Source organism: Pezoporus flaviventris, unplaced genomic scaffold (genome assembly GCF_033815535.1).
Source record: "Pezoporus flaviventris isolate CSIRO_AGI_PZ_B2104156 unplaced genomic scaffold, CSIRO_AGI_Pfla_v1 ptg000029l, whole genome shotgun sequence".
Lineage (NCBI taxonomy): Eukaryota > Metazoa > Chordata > Aves > Psittaciformes > Psittacidae > Pezoporus > Pezoporus flaviventris.
Genome location: NW_026892577.1, coordinates 15,726,115 through 15,745,000, shown reverse-complemented (window position 1 = coordinate 15,745,000; position 18,886 = coordinate 15,726,115). Strand labels below are relative to the sequence as shown.

Below are 18,886 nucleotides of genomic sequence, written 5' to 3'. Positions count from 1 at the left end.
ATCCTGTGAGAAGCCAAACACAACCCTGTGTAAAAGCATGTGCTCAGCACATTGCAGGAGGTCCTCAGTACAACATGAGGGATCAGAGCTGACAGGAATCCTTCCAGTAGCCTCCAGGCTTCTTGGTCAAGTCTCAAAGCAGTGTTTTCACCCTGTTCTTCAGGAACATTTGTGGACAAGACTAAGGAGTCTGCAAAAGCCACCTGAGAAAAGCAAGTCTATGTCACTAAGTTTGAAATTTGTGTGTGCATTTCACATGGAAAAAATATGGGGCACCCCATATCAAAATGTCTGCTCTGGAGCATCAGATCTTAGTCTGCTTTGCTTTGGGGAATTCTGAGTCAGAGATAAGACTGCATTTCCTGAGGCACCAATTTCTCCTTTGCACTGTGCCCATTTGGTTATAATTAAGACATTTTCATATCTAGATTCATTACAACAAGCCTTCAGTGAATGGAATAGTCTGATTTTGGATGGCATAAAGGAATAGCCTTCCAAGCTTTATTTCCTCTTTATTGAAAACAAAACATGCAAGGACATATTCGCAGTGTTGCAATGCAGGATTATTTTGTTTTCTAGTCTTTCTTTCTAAGAGAATGATGCTAAAATACCCCTAGCTTTGTGCACTCTCCATTAAATACCATTGTTATCATTTGAAGCTATGAATGCTGCTCTGGAGTTATGTCTTTTATGTCTAACCCAGGGAATGGCAACAGTAACAGACTAAGGTTCACATAGAGACTAGTGCAAGGATTTTATTCACAGGTGAACTGATCTCAGCAATCTCCCAGTAATCTACTCCATGGAAAGTTTCATTTTGGGGGGAAAAAAAGGAGAAGGAAAAAATCATGAAGACCTTCACTGTATTTTCTGCTTCTCTTACACCTGGCTCGCCTGGGATAGATTGGGTTGAAGTCAAATGCCGTCAGAAAACAGCAGGACAAATTGGCATATACCTGCAGATTCCTTCACCTCTGCTGTGCACAGTGGGGTAAATGATGCCTGGATGCCTCTCCTGCCCCAGATCTCGCATCTGGAAGTGCTGCCCTGCTGCCAGCCCTCTATCTCATGCAGGATAGGAAGCCGAGATGTGCAGGAGCAAGCCAGGATCCTGGGTGTTTCCGTGTCCCTGGGATGTGGAGCAGGGGAGCTAAAAACAGTTTCACAAACGTTTCCAAACACAGATAGTGCCAATAAATCAGGGAAGGAACCTACAGCAGTGCAAGAGAAGCAAGGGTGCATGAAAGTGGCCACGTGGATTTGCTGGGTCCCTGGTGGCCCCATGATGTCCTGGTGGGGTACGGCCACACTGCAGTTCACCCTGTGGCAGAGCCTGGGCAGCGGGTCCCTGCCCTGAGCTGAGGGGCTGGCACCAGTCCGGTCTCATACGCTCTTCTCCCCTTCCATGTGCTCCTTGGCTGGAGGAGGCTGCTTGTCCTGGGTGCCCTCAGGGCCAGGTTTGGTGGGAGGAGTGGGGCTGCTGCTGGTGGCTGGCAGGAGGTTGGCAGACTGGAGCACAGCCTCTGAGTGCTCCCGGGCCTTCATACGCAGTGCGGCCACACTGGCGGTGCGGTTGCTTTGGCAGCCATAGGTGGGCAGGAAGGAGAGGCCCATGGGGTCTGGAACGCAGCATGAGCACAGCGGGCTCCCTGGGGAGGAAGAAGACAAGGCACCATCACTGATGGGGAAGGTCTGACTGTTCCCTCCATGGTCAATATGGAGAGGGCAAAGATGAGGTTGGGGTCTCAAATGGCAACAAATCCCTCCCCTATGGACCTTTAGTGGGTACGTAGGTGTTCTCTGCTTCAGGACTAGAAAAGCAAGATCCTGTTCTGTGAAGAATCTTACACTGAGAGCCATCCAGGGTGACAAGCAGAGTGAGTGAGGCCAAGCAGAGTCAGAAATGAACAATGAAGTTTAGATTATGTGTGAGATTTGCCCATAAGCAAGACTGAGCTTGTCCCCTGCTCTCACGCTGAGCTGCTGCTCTGTGGCTACCATCAGCCCTATGCTGGAGGTGCCCCCTGGCCTCAACCTGCACACTCAGGCCTGATCAATTTGGGCAGCTGCATATGTTGGGTCCCATCACCCATCTACACCTGCAAAGAAAAAGGTGAAAATATTCTGGTTATTATGCAGGAGCTAATGACCTTCTCCTGCATCACTGTAAAGTGAGGTAGGCTTTTCCCTGGCCTGGCCTCCGCCAACTACTGGCATCATGTCTACATGGAAGAGTCTGAGTGTTCTACCTCCACCCACCCAGTATCTGTGCTGCTTACACCTCAAAGAGAACAGCTTCCAGAAGTGGGCTAAGGCCACCTAAAGCTGGTGCTGTGGACATGGCTGAAGAGTCCCATCAGGAGAGAGGAGCCAAACTATCTCTACCCTGTCATCTGAGGAACATGGGCTGTTCCAAGCAGGCAATAAAACACCAGAGAGAGGGTAAAAGTAGTATGCTTCTCCCTTTAAGCCAAAAGGGTCCCCTGCAACCCACTGGCAGAGAAAGTCCTCACTCCACCAGCTACCTTCCTGAGCCAGACGACTACAGGCTCTTCCTCTGGCTTATCTTTGATAACACTGGGATTTGGACCAGTTACCAAAGAAGCACACCTGGAAATACAGGTTGCCCACTGGCAGGACATGCAGTCCATCCAAAAAGCCACCCTGTACCTAGCTAATATGCACCTATTGAATGAAGAAGAATGTATTAGAGGGGTAGGGAGGTGAAACAGGGTGAGATGCCTGAGCTACTACTTTGATTTGCTCTCTGGTAAGAAACATTGTGATATCATTTTTCCAGGAGTCTCAGAGGCCACACAAACTCCACATCCTTTTCTAGCCCTGGCAAAAGCCCATCCTTTGCTGATACACTACCTCCCAAAAAAGAAATAGGCCAGCTCTGCACATCCTGATGCAGTGCAATGTGTTCCTCTGATCTTTCCAAGCCAAGGACTCGCTTTAATTTCTGCAGTTAATATTTGAGTTAAATGGCTCATGACCAAGTGATGAGACCAATAACCTGCCAGGAGCAGGTAGTCTTTCTTTACACTTTTGCTCACAGTAGCAATGGGTCAGCACCCATCTGCTAGGGATGAAGACAGACAGTTGTTTGTTTTTAGGATGCTGGCAAGACTTCTCCACAGCAATTGTCACAGGTTAGCAGCTTGCAGGTAACATTCAGGAAAAAGTACCAGAATCTGCAAAGGACAAGATATTAATGTAACTGGGAAATCTTCTTTTCTCTTGTAATACTCCTCTGACAAAGCATATGATCAGCAGGCCAACATTTCCGTGGGCCCAAGTATATTGCACGAGCAAGTTTCAGCACTTGACTAATATCCTTCATTTTTTGCTTTAGCACTAGGAAGCTCAATCTGTGTCTGCTTTGATCAGCTGAGAAGGAAGGTTTATAACAAAACCCACTCAGTAACACAACTTAAAGGTTTTGCTACTACCAGCCACACCCATAAAGTCATTTTTGCTCTGTTGAACTGCAGCCACTTCAGTGGTACTGGACAGCCACTGCTTTACCAAGAAGGAGGAGAGGAAGATCCTCACTTCACAGTCCATACAGTTTGCAGCAGGTCTTTCACTGCAGAAGCCACAAAGTCTTTTTTTTGTCACTACTGTTAAGCCCCATTAACTTCAGGTTCAGGTATGAAACACAGAGGCATGGAGGCCTGCCTGTGCTTCAGCTCTTTGCGCTGCTCCTTTCTAACAAAAACTGAGTGAGACTTTGAAAAGTGGTTGTTCAGCTGTCAGACCGAGGGAAGGGATGGCCCATCTGCAGTACCTAACATGGAACCAAGCACAGATATTGTCTGCTTAGTGGGAGGTGGGGAGAAGTAGAAAAGTGTTTTACCTTTTTTAAAAGAGCAGGAATCAGCTCCATCCTCTTAAGAATAATTTTTATTTCATTATTAGGGGTGAAATATTTATCACTATTCTGTACCAGCCTAAGATCTTTGATTAATAATTAGACCTGATATTACCTAGTGGCTCTGCAGTTACCTGTGGTGGAAACTAGGCTACCTCTAGAAATAATTCACCCATAAACCATTCCTTTCATTTTTCTGTTCACACTTGCAGACAACAGCTCACACATGGAAAAAAAAGGTAAAGTAACAAGTGTCATTTGTTCCAGGGTCCAGCTAGAATACAGGAGAGTAGGATTTAGCCCTACCTTAATGTAGGTTGTAAATAATGTTGAATCTATCTTACAATTACCTCTGCCTGCAGGTAGTAAGTCCAGAAAGAACTATTAGGTTTCTCTGGCACAAAAGCCAAGAAAAGCTCAGGAGCCCAAGATCTCCACCTACCCACCAGTCAGCCCAGCTGACATGGACAGCAATGTGACTTTCACCAAGAAAAAGGCATCCACATATAGCAGATGTCAGTGGTTTTTTACATCTTGTTGCAGTATCTCTAAGTCCACAATGGAGAAGGGAGGAATTGTTCCTACTTATTTCAGATTCTCAGAGGAGTTTAGGCACCTAGCTCCCATCAAAATCAGTGAGGGTTAAGCCATTAGCCCTAGATCTTGCTCCAGCTTCCACTAACATCTATGACAGTCTAATATTACTTTAATGGGATTTAGATCAAGTTGCTACAATATGGACAAGGTACCATTTTCTTTCTTTCAGGAACTTACTGCCTCCTGTACACAAAATTAAAATACACAATTAGATTTCCATTAACTTACAGCAAATTCTGCTGAATTGATCTGAACCTCCTTGTATTCCTATATGAGATCATACTTTAAATGCTCAGCCTGAACATAAATACTTAATGTAACAAATACAGTCTGAAATATTTGATCCACTTGGCAGTTTAATTGATCTACTACAGAGACTGACAGGAAAAATTAAATTAGTTCTATCTTGTCTCTGCCAACATCACATTTGAATTGTAACAATATTTCATCTGCAATTTTGGTTGCAGACCCTTTTCTGCAGTTTCAAGGTTCAGTTTTAGCTCAGAAGAGTGGGGTGGAAATGGGCCCATATTGATACACAAGTATTTAAAATATATATTTTGTATTTTGACTCTACAATTTAAAGAATTTAGTGGATAGCCTTTCCAAAAGGCAAAACCCCAGTCCCTTTCCTCCTTCAGTACTTGTGCATATCAGCATTTGATGTGGACAGCTGAACAGCAGTCTGACAAGGAGGGAAGCAAAGAAAAATTCCCATTTAAAATCCTCACCTGTCAATGAATGCTGTTTAGTTTTCAGAGAAAATATTGTGCTTAAGTATTTTTTTCTTCTCATAGCAGTCACATTGATTTGCTTGCACTCTAAATCCTAATAAACCTGAAATCACTTTCACAAGGGTTGGAAGTTCAACAACCTCAAGTTCACAGTGTCATTTACCAGTGAGAGCTGATTCACAAGGAGCTTCATCTTGCTCTCTATAGATGACACCAAAACTTCGCCTATTAAAGCCTGAGGCACAAGCAGAAAAAACAAAAGTGGCTTTATTCAAACTTCTCGAGTTCTGAATCAGGGGGTTCAGAAGATCAAGGCATGAACTTAAAGTCTAAAACAGAGAGGTATCAAATGCTCCCAGTATATTTAGGGTAACCTCAAGGCTGTTTAAGTTGTGCTAGATGGTTTCTCCTTCTAGTGCTTAAGCTGGTTAAGTGTGGAAGGCATCCTGTGCCGCCCAGAGTCTGGAAAAGCACTTTAGAGCTGACAGCAGAGTCCAAATGTTTTAATTTCACATCTCCTTGTCTTGTGAACCCCATATGCCCAATTCAAACAACAAAGAGATGATGATGTGGCTCTGTTGCTCTAGCAAGAGCCTTTTTGTGTAAATAACTTGATACTGGAACTGGACGGTTTCATCCTCCTTTATTTGTGCCATTAGTACTGTTCCAAATAATTCAATAAATAAATTCAGATTTACCTGTTTGGAAAGGAAAGCTGGCAGCAAAGCCAAACAGCTAGGAAAACAGAATCAGTCCTTTGAATACTTTCAGTTCTGCAGCCATTTACTGCTCTTCCCTTCCACATCAAAAACATAATCTGATCCTAAATACTACTGACATGTGTCACTGTGAGAGTGGTCAATAGGAATCCCTGCCCAGCTAAGGTCCGCTAACTTAATCAGGATTTGTCCTGGAGGAACATGGCAGCACCCATTTCCTTTCCATTACTCTTAAGGCTCTTGGTATCTGCATATTCCCTAATATTTGTGTTAAAGACAAAAAAAAAATCTACCTGCAAGGTAGGGAGATGCTAGAGTTCAGGACCTGTGATACAGGAATCAAAGTAATTTGATCAAGGTCTGTGCATCTGCAGCAAACTAAAGAAAAGTTTTAAATTCTCTGAAGTCACAGTAGCAGGTAAACTACATAAAATGCCAGACAGAGCCCACTTGATACTTTTGCTATATTACGTGAGAAAAGTCAGTCAGCCCATAATCAAGAATGAGAGAGACAATAAAAACACCAAGGGTTTTCATTCTTGTTACCCAGTCTTTTGGAAAGCAGTGGTGCTTCTATTCAGTAAACACCAGTTTAGGTAAAGTAGGTCCTTGAACACTTTTTTTCTCAGCCTTGGCAATGGGAATTGCCCAATGGAATCAGGCATACTTTCTTCATCTTTCCATAACAGAAATTGAGATGTAATGGATGGGCAGTTCTAGTTGTGCTTTTTTTCCTGGATACGGCAATTAAGCCTCCCTATTATGAATAACAGCAACCACATCAGCAACAAACCGTAAAAGAGCCAAATCAATGGTGCCCTGAAAAATCTACTTTGATGTGCATAATGCAATCCTGCTTCTCTATCAGTGGTGTGGAGGTGCCATGAAAACCAACTGAGGTATAACTTGCATAGAGCAGAGCTGTGGGTGAATTATGAAAGTAATTCCCCGGCAAGTAATTATTTCTCTCCTCATACACTTCAGTCATCACGGGTGCAGGGGAAATTTCAGTGGAATATAACAGACACTCTCTTGGCCTCAGCCAGCAGAATGGTAGAACGCTTCCGCTAAACAGCGGAGATTCTTGTTTACACCCATTAATAAGATCTTCTGCATTAATGAATTGCATTCATGCTGTCATCCATTAAGAAGCTACTTTGAGGTCTTTCTCTGCTCAAAACTCTAGCTTCTCCTGATGACTCTATTGTTATACAGCCCATAAATAAAACAAGTATTTTCCCTTCATATTTGAGGTCTGCAATTAAATCTGCTAAATGGACTGCAGATGCATAGTTTACAGTAAGCGATTCATCTTGGAAGATCATGGAAATGTCGAAGTCACCACAATGAAGTGGCATAGTTGTCAAATTAGGACAATTTCAGAGAATAACAAACACCAGAATTCTCATTGATGCGAGACAACCTTCTCCCTGACTGTGGCCAGTGGTAAAGAGCTAAACCCTGATGTAAGAAAGCCTGTATTCCACAGAAGTTATGATCTTATTCTAATTTATCAAATGAGAAATTGCATTTCCTGAAAGAACGGTATGTAGTGAGATGATACGGTAGCTAGCAGATGCTTGCTACTAAGTACAGCCTCCAACATGCTAAACGTCAGAGAGGGAAAGGACTCACTTAAGGAAAGGAGAAGTTCTGTTGTATTTACTGATAAGAGAATATTTGATAGAAGCAAAGAAATACCATCCAGTGACAATATACTCTTCTCTGGAACAGTCAATGCTCTGAATTACAGTTCTGATAGTTATTGTATAGCCGGCCTGCTTTCTTCACAGGACTTCACACTATTTGTGGTGGTAATACCATCCCTTTGAGGAGAAAAAAAAATATCTCAGTTTCAGAGGCAGCAGGGTTCATTTGTCATAGTGCTTAGGGAGGACAGCTTTCTATTCATTCACCAGAGCAGACCTAGTCCTATGCTCCAACAACATCTCCCATTGACCTAGAAGTGGCACATGTGGGATTCAGATGCACGTTGCCTGTTGAGTTTCACAGCTACACAAAGCATGAAGCAAACCTACAGTGCACTGCAGAGTCCTTTCAAAACCAAAGTTGCGAGCTCAGTCCCTACACCCTGCTAGGCTGTTCTGAGATTTCTTGTCTCTACTAGACCAACTTCATCATCAACTATTATATCTTTATACGACAAATTAGATCCAGGAGCCATGTGCCCTAGACACTTTATGCAGCACTGGAAATCTGGGTCTGGAGCCAAGCAATCAAAGTCAGAGAAGGAGAAAGAGAGTTATTAGTTTCTTTACATAAGACAGAGAACTCTCAGGTGGCAGAATAAAAACAGTCCCTGAGAGCATAAAATAATTATTAATTAGTTACATCACCATCATCAGTTGTTATTCACTGTATTGATTTTAATTGTCTCCTTCTAAAACATCAGTCAAATATTACTCACCGACACCAACAAAGTCTTGGCTCACAAACCGAACAAAGCACATTGTGTCTCCTCAAAAGAATAAGATAACAACCTAGACTTCCCAGTAGCATGTGATGTGCTGAGAGTGCTCATTTTTCTGCAGGCAGCTTTTACAGCCTTACTGAAGAGTATAATTCCCTTCACTGGCCAAGATTGCTCTCCCAGTGGTGGGAATACATACCAATTTACGGGATCGACATAGAGGGGCTGAATTTAATTTGACATTTACGTAGAAGAAAGTGGTATCATGCAGCCATTGTTAATGAAAAGATGGTTTGATTCTGGAGCAACGGGTTTACTTTCAAAAGCAAAAAGAATTCCTAGTAGTTTCAAAGCATGGTCAACACAAGAGGTACCAGAAAGAGGTCTTGATCATTTCACTTTTTGATTAAACTTGTGAAATCTTGGAAAACCTTACTACTTGCTGAATTTCTCCTTATCCAATCAATAAAGAAAATGAACAGCTCAGAATTTTATGCCCTGTACTGAGTTTGATGAGATTTCAGGTGGCATAAAAGCCCTAGGCCCTCAGAATCACTGTGTCATTCCTGTTGCCATTTCTGCTGCAAAATGCAACTGGATTCTCAAGGGAGAGGCTTAGGTCTTTTCATTAAGACACATGAGGACACTGACTAATGCCCACCTAAAGGTAAAGTTAGTCCTTCTTTGACAGGCCTGAAATGTACAAATCACCTCCTAACTCAAAGGGTGAGATGACAAGGGAGAGTCAAACAAACTGAATTGAGCAAGACAAAGAAGGTCATATGAAGGTTTTATGAACACTGTGTCCCTCCCTGTCTTTTCCTTCCTTCCTTTCCACAACCATTATTTTTTCTTCCAGACTGACATGAACTTTGTTGTGCCCTTACATACATTGGTTTAGATGAACCATCATTCACCTCATGTTTCCAAACCAAAGATAAACAAAATGCAAATCAGGCCTGTGGTACTCTTGGTCCATTCAGAATCTCTAGCAATCATCCTGTTCACCCCTGACAATTAATGAGACCAAAGCTCAAAGTCTTCTGTTCACAGCCCCTACCTCAGCCCAAGCGAATTGCTCTTGGAAAAACAAGGAAAGAACTTGTGGAGGTGAGCCAAGAAAAGAGGATCCAATAGTACATATATAAATACCACAAGAAGGATGTTACAATTACTCGCTGCTTGTATAAATCAAATTTGCCACCCTGTAGAATAAATTCTTCCTCTTTAGCCTGAAAGCTAAAATTTGACATTACTGAGACCTAGCTGCAGAAGAAAAAGATCTCATATCAAAGCAGCTTAGTCTACCAGCTCCTTGCAAGTATAACAAAATTCTAGAAGGCATAGGCAGCTCCACAAAGCTCCTGTTGGGTGGATATCCAGCTATGCAAATCGGAGCTGGATTTCTTAAAATAAAAATATGCAACATTATGGCAATCCTCTTGCATGTATCTGGAGATCTCTAGTACCAGGCAGGAAATATAAACCAGGCATCGCAGCAACTGCATATGTAGCTGACAACATTTACCAAGCAAATACACATGCATTTGATAATGGACCATCCCTTATACAAATGTTAAAAAATCCATATTTACATTTGGAACAAATTTTTCAAGGACACTGACTCTTAGCCTGGGCAGCCAAATGTCTAATAAGTATCTCTTTACAGAGATTCAGGAATAGGATTTTTTCTGCCCCTAGGTTGTAAAACTGCTGTCAAGCAAAAAGGAGCAAATTATTAATTTCTCAATTTAGTGGCTGAGCTGTAAAACCATGAAAAAGAATATCTGAAGGTCTTCCAAATAAATAAAAATTAAAAAAAAAAAAACAACAAATCAAAACAAAACAAAAGCAAAAACAACCAAAAGAAATTCCTCATGGATTACATTTTTCACACATTTTTATTTCATTTTGCTTTGCCTTTACATATTGCCATTATTTTTCTTAAAATTTAGCTACATTTAAACATGGAACAGATGAGAACACCGTATTGATTCATTTAGTTTTGAAAATGCTTAGATGTAGATCTTAAGGAAAAGAAAACTTCTATGTGAAGTTATTCACTGAACACAACCCCATTTCCTCACCTTTTAACCAGCCCAGGACTATATTTACCAATGAACAGTCTTTTTGCCTGAATAATTTCTACTCCAGAGATACTGCTCCTGCACAGTGGAAGAAGCTGAAAGTCTCTGTACTGACACTTCAGGAGCCATAGGGAAGAGATCAAGAGGACTCCCGTAGTCAAACAACTGCTGCCTGCTTACAGGGTTTAGATTGACAGTCATCCTTTCAGTTTAAGGGTTCACGTCACACCTGAGTTGCTTTTCTTGATTAAGAATCACAGGTCCCATACCTATCAAAATAGCAGTAGCTGTATGGTGATTCTGGCTTTAGCATTTTTGGAAGGATGGAAGGGAAGAGGTAACAGGACAGGACACTGGACTTCATGCAAAAGTCAACAGTTCCAAACATTTTCTTCAGGAATGTACCTTGGCAATGCTGATTTAACTGGGAATACTCACTGAGAGCGTGAGGTATGCCAGAGAACATAGTGAGAGGCATTAGAGGACATTTGTGTTCATAGTGGAGGGTCTTAAACTGGGAAACCTTCCACACAAATTATTGCATCACATTGAGGCATAGAGTAAATGTATATGCCACTTTGGGCTTGGCAGTGCTATAAGGCTTTACATCCTATAAATCTATAAATTGAATTCATCCTGCTTACACCCTTAATCTTATAAATTGTTAGACTAGGAACAGCTAATGGATCAGCCGGTGATTTATTTTTAAAAGATGCATACTCCTGCTTTGTGGGAACCGAAAAGGATATGGGCACTGGATGTACCCTTCCTGAAGCCTGGGTCCCAAGTAATGAGGAATTACTTTCTATCCTTCCCCTGTCCCCAGCCACATGCTTTATTCAAGTTCTCAGAGGGAACCTGCTGCTCAAGAAATGTCTGGTATTGTGCAGAGATGTACTGCAAAGGAAACCTCATGCAAAGAACAGATGAGGCATCAGTAACAGTGCCCGGTAATGTATAATGCAAAAGGATACGTATAACTAATTTATTAGTATAAATTTGACTCTTAAAAAAAAAAAAAAAAAAGCATATGCAAAGAAAACCATAAAGGAGTAAACCTTACCTGCCTTGCTCCTTGAGACAAACCTGGACCTCACTAAAATTAACTGAGTAAAATGAAGGAGTTTCACCCCAAATAGTGTTACAGGTTGTAACAGACTTACTCCTGTACTTGCAGCATCAGCCAGTGCAAGTACTGCAAATCCTAACAGAAAGAAGAATCTGTCATTTCCGAGAGGCTTCCCCACTGCCTCAAAGTAGGACCATGCTCGAAAAAGCCACTCTTTGAGCTTATCCCTGAAGTTAAACAAAGTCACTTACCTTTCAGAGAGGCGACATGGGATAAAGCTTGTGCATAGGTGGCTGTGTTGAGAAGAGTCCCCGGTAGGCAGGAAGGGAAGAAAGGTCCTGTAGGACCCACTGCTCGACTCAAGCTGATGGAGAAAAGAACTTCCTTACAAAACCAGACCCAACTGCTTCCAAAGATAGCATTTGTCCATGCACAAGAATACATTGGTTTATCAGTGTCCTGACACTAGATGCAACCAAGCCTGGATAATATTAGCCTCCTACAGCCACCAGGTTCTCAGTACCTGCACAGGAAGCAGTGAGTTGCATGAAAGAGAGTTTATCTTCTTATGATTTGGGCTGAAGATGATGCTGTCTAGAGTCAAGGCTTGGCAAAAGGCAAGTCTGTATGTATGTACATACATATGTATGATGCACATTTGCCCCAAAAAGAGGAAGTTGATAACACATACTCCTACCTCTGCTGAATCTCCAGACTCTCTTTTTTATTCCTGGTTTGATCTGCTGGAGAAGGGGAATTCAAATTCCTCACAGGAGGTGCCACCTCAGCCATTGTTTCCTTGGAGCCCTCTTGGTCGGAAGCACCCCTTTCTGTTTTCCTCCATTTAGCTCTCCGATTTTGGAACCATACCTGGAGCAGGAGAGAAATTGAGGCTGAATACCATGTTTAACTAAATGCAAAGCAAGAAAGTTGTAAATTGTTGCTCTAGTGAATCAGTCATTTAGAAGTGTGGCTAAAACGTGCTCTTATTTTGTGTCTCTTGATATTCTAGTTGATCTTTAGGATTACATTTCTATCTGGAATATTTCTGTGTCTGGAAAACAAGACAGAAATGCCTAAAGACATTTAAAAGGCATGTTAAAAATTGAAAAAGAAAAAAAAGTGAGAGAGATTTCATGTGAACGTGTCAGCAAAACGCATAGATGTGTGTTTACCTTTATGTATGTATTTAATTCTCACTGGTTTCTGTGCTTTAACACATCTAAAAGCCTTTTGTATAAGGATGGGCTTAAATACATATCTAAGCACTCTGCTGAAATCATATATAACCCTTTAAAATGAGCTGCTGCTGGAATGGGAGAGGTCAGAAATTAAAAGGTACATAGTAGGCCATCTTACCCAGACCATTTCCTGGAGAGGACTGATACTGGATGTTACTCCTCTGATGTATTTGTCCAGTCTGCATTTAGAGGACTCAAAAGGCACTAGATACTAATTTTAGAAGATCATCCTGCAGCTTAATACACACCACTTTCCAGAACTTTTTTCCCTGTAATCCAATACAAATATTCACGTTCTTTATTTTATCCCCTGACTTTTAGTACAACACTTTAGGGGTTTTTTACATTTATCTTGAGGCTGATGCTCTGAAAGCACATTATTTGAAGTAGAAAATGCCAAGCCTCTCTCCAGGTCAGGAAATCCACATTTTAATACATGACTTCAAGAATAAGTGAGATTGTTATTATTATTATTCGCCTCCTACAACTCCATTTTAGTTAGCTGCCTTTTAATTGCACGTATCAGCAAACGTTGAATAATGATTTTATCTATATTCTAAATTTAGAGCAGTTAAATGCAAAGCAAAATGCAGACACTTTCTTGTGTCTTAATTGAATGAAGGTCACAGCTATAACAACATTTAATTGAGCTATTTTTCATTATCATATTTTAATGACTTTGCACTGACAGTTCGCCTGCTTCTGAGGAAAGAGCATGATGAAGTCGTTTATTTCCCTATTTAGTTATTGTTTGACAACATCATCTTCGATTAAGACTCCGCTTTATAGCACATTAATCATATTTGAATGAGCAAGGGGTATAAATGTAAACATATCTCACATCCTCTGTGTTTCCCCACGTTCCTGCATGAAAACAGGCTAAACAAATGCTTGCATCTATTGTCTGTTTGCATAATAGCCAACAACAAGGCTAAACACCAGTCCTCAGCAATCTAATTGTCACCACCCCTATCTCACCCTTGCACCTTTCAGGAAGAAGTTATGATCTTCCACTTCTGAATGCCCAATAATTGTCCCATTTATCTCAATTTGCAGTTCAGTCTTTAGGCACCAATAGCCGAAATGGCATTTTTTATTATTTTTTTAAAGCCAGTACCTACAATGCAGTGGCAAAAGGAGATTTTCATTTCCAAATAATAATCAGTTTAATTTGCCCACATATGACCAATGATTCATGTTCAGATTTAATAATCAGGATCGCATAATCTGATTATAGGAGAAATAATTTGTTTACAATCCCCAATTTACTGCAGTGAATTCCATTATCTCTCTTCAGCCACTGGGTTTTAAGAGATACTAACATGACCCTAGGGAACAAAAGGCAAGCTATTATATTTCCTACAATTAGATCTTTGCATTGTCTTAACCCCGAGCACCTAAATAAAAAAAAAAAAAAAAAAAGCGTCGTGCAGAAGAGCTTCATAAATAAAATGAATTCATAATCGTGCTCAAAAAATGGTTTGCAAGTCTGTGGTGGATGCCTGCAGAGTTATAGGGATCCATCTCTGACAGCTGCGGGACTGCTGCTCTTAGCAGAGCTTGTAGACACACAAAATTAATCCCTGCATATGGGAAAACAAACACCTGGATTTAAAAAAAATAAAATAAATAAAAATTGGAGAGCAGGAAGGAAGGGGTGGAAAGAGAGTAATCACGGCCAATGGTGTTTATTGGATCATATTAAAGGTGAGGGAGTTGCTCTGCAGACTCTTTAGCTGTCTAAATTAAGTGTTGAGGAAGAAGGCGAAAGGGAGGAAAGTTGAAAAGGTTCAGGCAGATTTCTTCCTGGCAGCTGGGCTCCCTGCAATTGCCTAACCCCATTGCTCGACAGTGGTCATAGTTGCTTTGGAGAATCACGTCCCAGCTCTTTTCTCCACACACACCCCCCTCCAAAAGCATGGAAATGGATGTGCATTGATGTAATTTAGTACCTTGGAGACGCGGACAAATTAGTGTAGAACATTATCACTAGTTAATTATGAATGACCGATTAATCAACCTAATCTAATATTCCACATTATGTTGATGTTATTAAAGTGCATCATGAAAATGACAGATCGTCTTCATTTGCTTTCTTTGGCCAAATGTGCACTCTGCAGTCATGATGTCAAAAAAAAAAAAAAAAAAAAGTTTGCAGTTTGAATACCCGAGAGTTAAATAATTCCCCAGAATGTTTACCTGCACCCTGGCTTCCGTCAGGTTGATTTTCATAGCCAGCTCTTCCCTAGTGAACACATCGGGGTAGTGGGTTTGAGCAAAAACGGCTTCCAGTGCCTCGAGCTGGTGGAGGGAGAGGAGCAAACATCTGTCAGGGGCAGGAACGCGGGACCCGCCGTCTCGGGGGGCATCTCTCCAGCGGCCCTGCAAGGGATGGGGAAAGCGGGCCCAGCGGGGGGCCGGGGAGTGCGTGTGGCAGGCGGGGAGCGGGTCAGGGTCAGGGAGGAGCAGGCTCCTACCTGCTGCAAGGTGAAGGTGGTGCGGTTGCGGCGCTGCTTCCTCCGCAGGAACCCGTCGTCAAAGTCTCCAGCGGAGTGACCTCCGAAGGGGGCCGCGCCTGCGGAAGGAGAGCAGCGTTAGGGGCCGCAGGGAGCGGAGCCGAAGTCGCAGACGCTCCCTGGGGTGGGGGATGAAGGTCCGGAAGCTGGGGCCACTCCAACGGGACAGGGGGCTCGGAGACGTTCGGAAGAGGGACGAAGGGGGCGGGAAATGCTGCCCCTCCCGAGCACCTCGGAAGCACCGCAGTGGGTGCCCCACCGGGCCGGGGGGCCCTGCAGGCCTGAGCTCATCCAGCCGCGGGTGAGGGGACACAGCGGCCCTTTTCGGGATATTTGAGTTTTAAAAGGAGGAAGAGACGAGGCTGTGACCTGGGCATGGGACAGTTCCTTGAGCTCCTAGAAACCCTGCCTGTCTGCGGGGAGACTAAAGCTTACTTCACAGGAACCTCCTTTTCCTTGCTTGGAAGGAGTGGGACTGGGGCCGTTGGCAGTTTTCTCCCCGCACTCCCACACACACGGCAGAGCCACCACCCATGTGCTCGCCCTCCTCACCGGAGGCGAACCGGTGTTCTTGCCGCGCCGAGCACCGGGGGATGTGGCAGCGCTCAGGAGTCTCGGCCACGGCTGAACTGCCGGGACTCGGCAGCGGGGATGGCGGAGGGAACCCTGCCCTGCCCCGAAGGGGGTTTCGAGGGGCCCAGGGGGACACTGGGGCACTGGGGGTTTATCCGCGGTCGGAGGCCGGCGAAGGGCAGACCGCCCGCCGGGATGCAAACCGCGTGCAGTGGAGCAGTCCCCGGCTTTCGCGGCTCCCTCAGTTACACATCAGCGGTACCCTGGCTGAAATATTCGCTCCCTCTCTGTTCACTGACAGATCAGGGCAAAAAACCCAAACCAAACAAGAAAAAAATTCCAAACCTAAAACGAAACAAAACCAACCATAAACAACGGAACGGAAAAGTACCCAAACCCACAGAAGCGTGGCTGAGTGTCTCCCGGGCCTTACCCGCAGACCTGCCCGGTAGGGAGCGGGCTGGACCGGCCCCGCCGTGGGGCACGGCGGCTGCGGATGGCCACTGATCTTGCAGCATAGTTTAGAAGAGAAACTCTGCCCCCAGTCCCCTCCTCGCACAGACAGACAGCTTTCTGTGGCCCTGGGAGATGCTCATCACAGAATACAATACTATGTCGGTGACCCCCAGAGCCTTGTCACTTCCCTCCGGCACCTCCGGGCCTCCCCGGGTGCCCAAACCCACCGAGAACAATGTCTGAAAAGGGCTTTTCTGTTGCTGCTTCTTCGGTTTGGTGATGGTTGGGTGAGGGTTTTTTGGAGGCAGGATGAGTATATATAGGTTTTCTTTCACTCGGGATGCTCTGTGCTATTTTCTCTTTAGCTGATCAGGTAGCCCCCTCCCGCCGCTTCCCACGCCGGGAAAGCTGGGACCAGCGGCCGGGAGAGGCTGCAGCCTGCGGGGACCGCTCCCCGTCTCGGGCCGCCAAAACCAGGCACCAGCCCCAAACTGCCACCGGAGACATAAACAAACAAGCAAACACACAAACAAGAGCACTTTCCAAAAGCTGCCTGCAGAAAACTAAGGAACAAAGCCTCCGTCGGTGGCACTTGCCGGGAACGGAGGGACCCTGGCACGGCCCTGCCAAGCCCGGCTCCCCCCCGGGACGAGGACAACTTTGGGGAGAGAAGTTTCCGGCCGGCGATGGCAGCCTGGCTTGGGTCTGACGGCCCTGGGCAGCCTTGTTCAACGCGGGGATGCCTCTTCCCGGAGGAGGATGAAACCGCTGAATCACCTCTTCCTGGCAGTGCTACCACGGGGAAAGCCCTTTGCTCGCCGGGTGATGCCCGTGCAAGGAGCGGGGGGGGGGGGGGGGGGGGGGGCGCAGCAGGAGGATTTTACGTGAACAGCCCGCCCGGACCTGAAGTTGAGCGGCCGAGGCTCCGGGGCTGCTCCCGCACTACGAGCACTGGCCGGAGGGAGCGGAGCAGAGGGCCCTGGACATATGGGAGGGCACCAGGAAATTCCGAAGGTGCCGTATTTTTCAAAAATAAACAAATAAAAGAACAAAACCAAATAAATAAACAGACCCCTCTGTCAATAACACAAAGGAAAAAATCCTCCCAAATAGTTATTTTCCACTTGCTTGCTTTTTTTTTTCCCTACAGTCGTGACGCCTCTTTCCCCATCCTCCCGCAGAATGTTTGTAAAATAGCATTAAAGATTTATGCAGTCGCTTTGGCTGGAGGGAGGAGGCGTGACCACGTCCTGAAAGTGTCCCGATTACAGCCATGACACCAACATCTGTGCTGGGAGGGGAGAAACGCATCTCTTTCGTAGCCCGAGGCTCAACTGCGGGATCGCTATCCACAGAGGGGAGGCAGGTGGCAAAATGACTGGGTGGGGGTGTAAAAAACGAGGCCTTTCCAACAGGAATCAAATTAAAGAAGAATAAAAATCATGCAATCCTTTCCATCCTGTTACAAGAAGGGAAAGCTGGACGCGGGGAGGGGGGATAGGGTAGTGTTTTCTCAAGGAGAAAGATGGTGTGCTTTTATATTTATCTTTCTCTATAGATCTGCGTCTTTTCTCAGCACCTATCTGTACCCCGACAACCCTGGACCACACTTTCTCCTTCCACCCACAGCTCACCCACACACACAAGTTCATTTATTGTACCTACACGTCTCTGTGAGACAACACTCACCCTCTAGCTGCGGGGGGCAGTGGAAGTAGAACATGGCCCTGCGGCGGGAGGGACGCCCGCTGCCCGCCGCTGCGAGCCCGACGGCGACCGGGGCCGGGGCCAGCCCTCGAGGCGCGGGGCTTCCGCGCACCCCCCACACCGACACAGCAACACCAGCTCCCCGGCCGGGCACCGCCGAGGTGTCTCCTGCAAACCTGAGGACAGAGAGAGGGGAGAGAACAGAACAGGTGAATAACCAGACACAAGCACCCAGAGAAACTCATTGATAAGCTAAGGTCCCATCCCAGAGGAAGCAGCCTAAGTGGTGTCTAACCCCGTGCTACGAGCTGAAAAAGCCAAAGGCGGAAAACTCCGTGGTAGGTGCACAGTAATCAGAATTAGTAAAACTTTGATGCTTCTGTTTGTTTTTCTCACTTTTTTTCTTTCTTTTTTTTTTCCCTAATAGCAGATTCTCTCTCTCTTGTTTATCTATCTACCTACCTACCTATCCATCCATCCATTAATACATTTATTCATATCTATTTATCTATTTATCTAATTATCTCAGATACTTCTTTCATCAGCAAATAATTACATTAAAAAAATAAATATATAAAAGCAGCAGTTTACAGCTAAGAATAAACCGTTAAAAAAAAAATATTCTGCCTAAATGAAAAAGCAGTAAAACCTAGAAGTGTTCTTCTCGTTAAAGCATCCAGCACACTGGGAGCTGTGTTCAGGTTGGAACCCATGTCCTCGGCAAGGAAAAAGAACAAAATATCAGATTTATATGCAGTCATATAAAAAAAAAATCCAGAAGGCAAATAAAAATCGCAATCCATACCTAAACCGAAGTAAAAATCACCAGTAAGGTCTGGGGGGTATTTTGCACTGGAGTAGCGCTGTGAGTTGTTGGCT

General features: G+C 44.4%; 2 protein-coding genes and 1 long non-coding RNA gene across 5 annotated transcripts in view; all 3 read right to left on the bottom strand.

The window, feature by feature from the left end:
• Nucleotides 1-18,886, bottom strand: part of VSTM4 (V-set and transmembrane domain containing 4) — a 454,962-nt gene that overhangs the window by 140,154 nt on the left and 295,922 nt on the right. The window lies entirely within an intron of this gene.
• The window catches only part of LOC133272265 (uncharacterized), a 93,768-nt gene that overhangs the window by 70,504 nt on the left and 4,378 nt on the right, over nucleotides 1-18,886 (bottom strand). The window lies entirely within an intron of this gene.
• Nucleotides 678-18,108, bottom strand: DRGX (dorsal root ganglia homeobox). Its single transcript, XM_061459594.1, has 6 exons — nucleotides 17,990-18,108; nucleotides 15,233-15,330; nucleotides 14,955-15,056; nucleotides 12,212-12,384; nucleotides 11,766-11,878; nucleotides 678-1,649 (listed from the first exon to the last, which is right to left on the bottom strand). The coding sequence occupies exons 1-6, from the start codon at nucleotides 18,021-18,023 to the stop codon at nucleotides 1,384-1,386; spliced, it is 786 nt and encodes a 261-aa protein (XP_061315578.1). The 5' UTR covers nucleotides 18,024-18,108; the 3' UTR covers nucleotides 678-1,383.

What these genes read in the sequence shown, in the direction of transcription:
- DRGX (XM_061459594.1), bottom strand. Translation starts at nt 18,023, where the DNA reads ATGTTCTACTTCCACTGCCCCCCGCAGCTAGAGG. An exon ending in CCACCTTCACCTTGCAGCAG is followed by an intron (nt 15,057 to 15,232) that starts GTAGGAGCCTGC and finishes TCCCTCCACCAG; the next exon opens with CTCGAGGCACTGGAAGCCGT. An exon ending in AGTCTGGAGATTCAGCAGAG is followed by an intron (nt 11,879 to 12,211) that starts GTAGGAGTATGT and finishes TTTCTCCATCAG; the next exon opens with CTTGAGTCGAGCAGTGGGTC.